The sequence below is a fragment of the Pediculus humanus genome, genomic scaffold (assembly GCF_000006295.1).
Source record: "Pediculus humanus corporis 1103172107682 genomic scaffold, whole genome shotgun sequence".
Classification (NCBI taxonomy): Eukaryota; Metazoa; Arthropoda; class Insecta; order Psocodea; family Pediculidae; genus Pediculus; species Pediculus humanus.
In genome coordinates, this window is record NW_002987291.1 from 155,373 (window position 1) to 164,067 (window position 8,695).

The window sequence follows — 8,695 nt, forward strand, 5'->3', positions numbered from 1 at the left end:
AAAAAATTTCCCCTGGAAAAAAGGTACAATATTTATATAATCGAATTTAAATATTAACGAAACACGCCCACGCCCACACACACACCCACACAAATAATCCACCACATAAAAAAATAATTTTTTAAAAAAAAAATTTTAATTTTTTTTTTTTAAATAAATTTATTTATTATTTATTTAATTATTATTATTATTTTTTTATTAATTATCATTCATATTAATTATTTATTTATATAATTAATTTAAAAAAAAGGCATTTGAATAATGCCGAAAATTTATTATTGCTAAAATTGAAGAAAAAAAAAAAAATTTTTTTTATACATTTTTTTTTTTTAAACAACCTTTTTACGTCACGTTTATTATTATTATTTATTATTATTATTACTATTCGTATGCCTTCTTCTAAATTAAAAAAAAAATTTACAGATATTATTATTATTATTTGTTAAAGTGTAAAAACGTAATACGTTGTATTAATCATGTGATTAATTGATTATGTTATTGAAATAATCACAATAATTTTTTTTTTTTTTTGTTTTGAAAATAATATTTTGGTTTAATAAATGTAATTATAGCCCCTCATATTAAAAATTTGTTTTTTCTTTTTTTTTTATACAATATAAAAAATAATATAAATAATATTTTTAATTATATTTTCATTATACAAATGTTTAACTTATTTTGAAATATTAAATACATTTTTTTTTTTCATATTAATTATACTATTTACAAATTTTTTATATATTTTTTGAAAAGGCTAGTAAATAAATATTACATTCCGTTAATAAATTTCAATATTGAAATAATAATAATAATAATAAAACATGAAATCTTATGTTAATCCGCATAATGTGAAAATTTTTTCTCGGATCAATTTTGAAAAAAAAAAAAAAAATTAAACGATTCCGTACCCTTAATACCTATTAAATAAATTATGATTAGTACGTAATAAAATAATAATAATAATTTTTTTTTATTAATAAAAACATTTAATTTTATTTTATCAAAAAAAAAAAATTGATTATTCTATTAATTGAAACATGAAATAATTTTTTATTTACCAAAATACAATCAATAATGTGGGGAAAAAAAAATAATAATTACAAAAATTAATAATTAATTATTTTGATTAAATTAAAAAATCATAATTTTAATCCAAGTAATAATAATAATAATAAATTTTAAGTAATTATTCAGTTTTCTTGTCCACGCCCTCCCCTTCCCTCCCCTTCCCTCCCACTTTCCCACCCCTTTATTTTCATATTTTTTTCTAATTGAAAATAAATATACTATCTTACATAAAATTTATGTAATTTTATTTATTGATTTTTTTTTTTTTTTGGGGTATTTGAACTGACCAAATAAAAATTATAAATATGATAAGAAACATTTTTTTATTTTATGTTAATTTTCATCAATTAATAATATATAATTGATAACGGATAAAAATCAATAATTAAAATAAAAACTGTATATTATAAATTGATGAGTGAAAATTTTTACTGATAAAATTACATTATTAAACCTCTTTAAAAATATCAACACCGGGGGGGGGGATAAAAAAAAAAAAAATTATTATCAGGGTCACAGAAAATAATGAATGATTATGTTTAAATGAATAACAATAATAATAATAATAATCGGTAAAAAATAATTTAAATTAAAGCATACAATAATAGTTTTAATTAAATAATAATAATACTTTTTGTTCATTCATTTCCTTTAAATGTTTTGCGCAGATTTATAATGAAAATGAATTATTATCATTTTATATAAATCATAAATCAATAAATTTTTTTTTGATGATGATTCCTCTCCTCCTTAAAAAGGAGGAGGAGAGTTGAAAAAAAAAATGAACATTTTTTTTTATTTGTCAAGTTCAACAACCCATTCAGTTAAAGTTTTGGTTAATTTTTAGATATAAAGTTTTTCGATTTCGAAATAAATATTTAAACAAAATGTCTCTAACATTAAGCATTAAAATAATTATTAATAACTAATTAATAATTTGTTTCATTGTTCATCGACAGAATTATCTGTGCCTGGCTGCGGACTATTTTGATTACTAGTTTTAACGATCCTGGCGTAAACTTGTTGTCTTCCTTTTTGAGTCGTTCCCGTAAACGGTATGACTTTGACTCCGGGAAGTGATTTTAAATTTATTGTACCTCCTTGAAAACCTGCCGGAAGAAGTATTTGCTGTGTTGTGCCCTGTTGAACAAGAGTAACGGTGCCTGAATTGTTTTGAGTTCTCACGTTTCCCTGAGTTAAAACAATTGCTTGATTGTTCCCGGGATTCTGGGAAGTAAGTATGACGTTCTGTTAAACAAAAAAAATTTTCCGTTAAAAAAAAAATTTTTATTTGATATGGAGTCGACTTTAAAAAAAAAAATGTTTTTACGGGATGTTGGCCTTGAGTTTTGGATCCGCTCGTCAATATCATTGGTTTTCCAGCAATGGTAGCTAAATTAACTGCTCCGCTAACTCTCACCCCAGTACCAGCCGGAGTAGTAGTATTTTTGTTAATGATAGCTTTCCCTTGATTGATTGTTGCCGTCGATGTTGCTAAATGAGTTTGACTTTGAGATGCGTTGGTCTGCAAATAATACAAAATTCATTTATTAAATTCAACTTTTTAAAAACATCTTATAATAATCAAAAAAATAAATAAATTTTTACGTCACGGGTTTTACTCACTATTTGCTGTGTTTGAATAACGCGTGGTTGCCCAGCTACCGAGATCACATTTCCTTGAGAAACAACAGCAAACTGAGGAACTCCGTCGGTAGAAGAAGGTATCTGTATTAAACTTGCCGTACCTGAAATTTACATTTTATATAACATTTCCGATGCCCCGTAAGATATTTTATTTAAAGTAATGCAAAAGGAAAAATATAAATATTAATTTACTTTTTCCCGTCGATGCCACTCTCAAATGTCCTGCGTTTTGCAGTAAACTTTCCATTGAAATTATTTGAGCCGGCCTGTTTTGACCTTTATTTGTACTTGCAGAATTTTGATTGGTGTTTGACGTAAGTTTTGATATATGAGTTACGGGTTTCGCAGGTTGTATCGCATTTTGTACCACGGTAGAGGAAGTTGCTACCATTTTTACTGTTTTTTTTTTTTTTTTCGTTATTAATAATTATGTGAATTGCATTAACAAAATTTTAAAAATCTCTCGACTTAAAAAAAAAAAAAAAAAAAACTCACCGCCTTGTTGTGTGTTAACAAGTTTGACGCCTGTCAAAATAGGAGCATTATTTTTAGTAATTATAGGCTTTGTGATCGTTTGTATTTGACCCTGGTTCGTTCGCGGATTTAATAATTGAACACTAGAAACATTTAATAATTGGGTTCCTATTTTCCCAGCCATACCGGCCGAGGTTTTTTGAACGATTATTTTTTGTTCTTTGACTTCTTTTTTCTCATTCGTATTTTTTTGCTGACTCGTCGTTAGTAGTGACATTGATTTTGCACTATCAGAAACGGAAGGTTGACAAGTTACCTGTAATTAAAAAAGTCAGAGTTTTCCTTGAATAAAAAAAAAACAAAAAAATTAAAAAAGCATTAATACGAAACCTCCCCTCACCATTTTAACATTTTTAATTGTTTTCCCTCCCGTAGGTTTTGTTATTGTCATTTGAAGCTGCTGACCAGTGATAGCATTTCTTACAGTTGAAATATTAGGAACTGTAGAAGACCCAACTTTTAAAGTTGGAGACGAAATTTTTACCGCTTCCGATGTTTTTTCTTCGGTTGCGTTTGATATTGGTAAAGCTTTGGTAATTATTTGACCAGCTGATGTCAATAATTGAACTTGCTGAATGTTACCGATGAGGTTGGCAGTTTGTGCATTGATATTACTTGAAGTAGAATGAACGTTTTGTGCTAAAATATTCTGACCCCCACCAAGATGTATACTTTGAATTTGACCTAAAATTATATAAAGTACGTAAAACTAACTGCAAAGTAAAATGACTTCAAATATAAATTTAAAAAAAAAAAAAAGACTATTAATAAAAAATTATAAAAAATAGACAAACCTAAATTTTGAGAACCAGCAATTATTTGCACTTTTTGACCGGTGGCCGTTAAAAATTGAGTTCCTGTCGATAATCCTTTAACGTGAGCGGTCACAATGCCAGAATTTTGAACGAATTGAGTTGCCGGAGTTGTTTTGACTACACCATGCAAAGCTCCATCTTGTTGTTGATTTCCTACGGTTCTAATTTGTTGTTGCGATGTATTTGTGACTTTAGATAAACTAGGTGTAATGCGTTGAATTTGAGGTGACGTTTGTTTTGTTGTTATAATTTTTCTTCCCAATTGATTTGTATTGGCCGTAACAAATTTTACAGGAGTTCTTCCACCTGAAACTACATATTAGTATTTAAGACACACAATTGAAGAAAACAGATTACTTTCATTTAAAAAAAATTTGTGCGAGTTTAAAGAAAAAAAAAAGTAATAATATAATACTTTTAAAAATTATTTACACTGTTCACACAGCTTACCTGCAAAACTAGTTTGAATAATAATTTTTTTCCCCGCCGTTGTAACTATTTCTTGTGGTCTGTTGTCCGATTTCAAAATGTGACCAATAACTGCTTGCCCGTCTGATTGCTGTAGTTTGTCTCCAGTTGACACCAAATTTAAAACTCCTGGTTTCGTTTGTTTTGCTTTTAAAACTCTTAAATTATTCCCCTGAACCAATGTACTTTTGTTTATAAAATCCTGATTAAGCAAAGATTGTCCGGGCATTTTATTTGAAATGGTCTTTATTTTGGTTTCACTGCTCTCTAATTCTATATCAGTTTTTTCTTGTTTCACGGCAGAATGATCCGGTTCTCCAGAAGTTTTGAAAGTCTCGCAACTAAGACTCATCAAATCTTCCAGAACTTGACTTTCCATGACCATGAAATCTTCAACCTGTGTTTCCGACAGCGTTTCCTTTTGTTGTTTATCCACAAACTTGGTATCAGCTGTCACATTTTGAAATACTTGAGTATCGACATTTTTTAACATTGGCTGCACGACCATATTTTGCTTTGTTTTTGCTTTTCTTTTATCTCCACCTTCTTTAATTAAACTATCTTTGTCTTTGCTTTCCACACTATCGGGTTTTTTAATAGTTCTTTTTCGGGGTGGTTTTTTTAATGTTTTTGCAACACCTTGATACTGCTGATGAATTTTTTCTAAAAAAAAAAAAAAAGAAATTATAAGCAGTCAGAAAGTGAAATTTTAATAAACGCAATGACTAATTATATTGTTTTTAAAGTAAAATACCCATTTCTGCTTCTGATCGTCGCCTATGCAAATAAATCCATAGCTTTCTTTTTGTGTCAAATTTAACACATGCGTCTACTTCGTAATGAAGACGATCTAATGCACCAGACACCACACTCTGCAATGTATTTTCGGCAGCTTCTGATAAATCCAGGTATTGACTGTCCCGAATAAGAGTACATATATCCGCTCGCGTTCCTTCGCCGTTTGGTAATCTGGCTGCAGCGTCTCGTACTGAAATTTTTTTTTTTTTTTTTTTTTACCAAATTATATTTAAAATTTGTGAATAACATTTCATTTTACTTCAAAGTAATATTTAATAATAATATTTTATAAAATAAAGAAAGAATTCAAATACATGAAACACATTCGTTCGTTTGTAACCTACCTAAAGCTAAAATAGTGACATAACTTGGCCTATTCACAGCTAAAAGATTGTGGCCTCTTGGTTTTAAAACTGAACTGGATGTTTGGGTGATATAAATTCCTTTAACTGGTCCAACAACACTTTCATAGCCGTGCATTCTATAGGTAAAGGCTTTATGTGGATTCTCAAATCTCTCCAATTCTTGAATCTGAAATTTTTAGAAATCATAAATTTACAAAACCTAAAATATATGATTACCACGCGTATTAAAAAACACCGAACCTGAAAAATTCTTCTTTCCTCTTCGGTTGACAGCCTGACCGTCCAATTGGTGGGACATCTTGGAGGAGGAACAAAATCATTGGGAACTTCTCCCTTCGGTTCCTCTACTTCTTCTAAACATTCTCCCACGACTTCCTCTTGATTTCTACTATTTTCCCCTAATAAATTTGAATGATAAACATCGTCCTTTCGATCGAGCCAGTGAGAACACAAATTAAGTAAATGTGAATCTGAATCTCGACCGGCTCCAATCCACTGATAAGATTGAATTTGAGATTTATATTCTATATAGGGCACAAAATCATCAGGTTGTAAATCTAAAAATTGAAAAAAAAATTTGCACCTTATTCATTTTGCTTTTTATAATTAATTTTAAATTATTCCAATATTTTATTTTTGCCTGATATTTTTTATATTTATCCAAATAATTACCAGGATAATCAGCAGATAAAAAACTAAGTGCGGATTCTAATAAAGAAGTCCAAGGTTCATCCACCAACGTAAACCAATCATTGAGTGGAGAAATTGGATTTAATTCCCAGGATTTTAAATGATGTTCAATTTTATCAAGAGTCATTCTATGATTAGGTGATGAACAAATAATGTCTCGCAGTAAAGAAAAAAAACTTACATGAGTATCTTGAACAAGTTCAGATGTACGTCTAAAAGCAAAGAATAAAACATTAATTTTGAATGTGTTAAGTAATTTATGATTGCCACAGATAAGTCATGCATAAAAAAAAATTAATTAACCTGTATTTTAAGTCATTGTCTTCTTCTAATGGTAGACTTAAATTCGAAGTATCGTTTTTCTCCATTTTTTCTATGGAACCTATTTCTGATCCGGAGATAAAACTTTTTTGAAATTTATGATCAGAATTTTGTTTTCCTAACAATTTTTGGCTTTGAGAAATATTAGTGGGACTACTGTATTCTATATCTATGTTTTTTTCGGATTCACTCATCATGACCGTCGATGAAACTTCATCATCGGTTGATTCGTCTGATTTAGTGTCCCCATCTACTTCGATTTCTTGCTTTTTGGCTCTTTTTATTGAGGATGAAGAAATATCTAGACTTTCCTTTAGTTTTTGTCCAAAGCCATTATTATTATTACTACTACTTTTTTTTTTATGTTTATCAGAATAACCAATATTTCCTAAACCGTTGCCGTTTGGTTTTGCTAATAAACGTTTTTGACCGAATTGAGTACGAAGAGCTACATCATTTAATGTTATTCCAGATGTATTTAACTCTATGTGTTTCTAAAAAAAAAAAAAAAACCGTGCAAATTAGTTAAAACAAAATTTTAAAGATGAGGATTGAAACAAAAATATTATTAATAATTAAAATTATCTAAATAATTCATATGTAATATTTATTCGATTATGAAATATGTTCCATAATCTGAAAAAAATTTAGTTAATTTAAAAGTAAAATGAAGTACTTACTTCATTGTTCATTCGTCGCTTTTTGTGATTAAAAAGCATTTTCCTAAACTGTTCTTCATTAATTTCATATGGATTAGAAGTTATTGTGACATTGGACTCGAGATCAAATCCATTAGGTTTAGTAGACATTGTAGACACTACCATGTTCATACCGGTAGACATTAGGCTACTTTCCAAAATGTTTAATTTTTGTTTTTGTTTTTTACTTAATGTTCTAGGAGCTCCATCTTGATAGTTTTCATCCTCTGAACTTTGAGAATATTCACCAACTTCACTTCTTACAGCAGATAATTCTTGGAAATATCTACAGTTTTAAATAAAATATTAGATAAAAATTACTTATTAAAGTAAAAATTAAATTTGAACCCATAATTGAGAGATAAAAATTACTTAAATTACAAAATTTTTATTTCGTTAACTAAAACTCGAAAAGAAAATAAATAATTTTAAACATATTTTCGAAAAGTAAACTGTTTATAACATGAAACTTATAATTAAAAAGTAAAAACATACCTTTTTTTAACTCTCTGAAGTACTGGATCTACTGCTGGATTGTTACTGTAATAGTTTTTAGGAATTTTAACAGGTCCCAAAGGTGAATTATATGCTGCTTCTAATACCTCCCTTCGACCAACTATTACTTCCTTTAAAAGCTCAAAGCAATGTCTCTTCCTCTGCTCCCTTATAATATATAAAAGAAAAATTTATTTAAAATAATATAGTAATTCATTATTTAATAATCACTAATAATTTTAAAAATACTATTCTCAGAAAAAAAAGGCAAAAATCTTAAAAGATTAACCTAACAATAATTACTAACCTATACTGCCTCCTTTCTGCTTTTTTCATTAAACATCTTAAATGAGCTATGTCTGGTCTAAAATGACCATTTTGTAAATTATTAAAAAATGTTACTAATGGAGATCCAAATTTGAAGTTTTCTCTGTTAAATAAACGTTTTAGTGTCACATTTTTTTCATAGGAATCATTTTCAGGAAATGATGGCAAGAATTGCTAAAAAAAATAATTTTTTTAAAACATTAACAATATTGTTTGAATATAATAAGAAATTTACATTGCTTAAATAATAACGATAAAATGTAAAGTTTGGCCTATAATTACAAATATAATTTAATATGTTACCTGCAAATGGGCTTGATCAGATGGACTTAAACTTTGCCATGTAGATATGCTAAAAAATTCTTTAAAAATATCAGCATTTTCAGCCAATCCTTGAGGCAATTCAAACTGTTCTCCCATTATTTTAGCCACTTCTATTCTAGCAGCATCGGTAGAGCATGCTGAGAAG

General features: G+C 28.1%; 1 protein-coding gene across 1 annotated transcript; it reads right to left on the minus strand.

Moving 5' to 3' along the window:
- Nucleotides 1-2,010: 2,010 nt before the first annotated feature.
- Phum_PHUM299670 (nfrkb, putative) lies at nt 2,011-8,646 on the minus strand (the record flags this gene model as incomplete). The annotated part of the gene is made up of 17 exons (XM_002427124.1): nt 2,011-2,316; nt 2,399-2,593; nt 2,695-2,816; nt 2,956-3,111; nt 3,211-3,505; nt 3,590-3,933; nt 4,044-4,370; nt 4,515-5,195; nt 5,287-5,520; nt 5,675-5,861; nt 5,936-6,252; nt 6,368-6,597; nt 6,689-7,200; nt 7,387-7,690; nt 7,900-8,067; nt 8,207-8,400; nt 8,530-8,646. The coding sequence occupies 17 exons, from the start codon at nt 8,644-8,646 to the stop codon at nt 2,011-2,013; spliced, it is 4,689 nt and encodes a 1,562-aa protein (XP_002427169.1).
- Between the last annotated feature and the right edge of the window lie 49 nt (nt 8,647-8,695).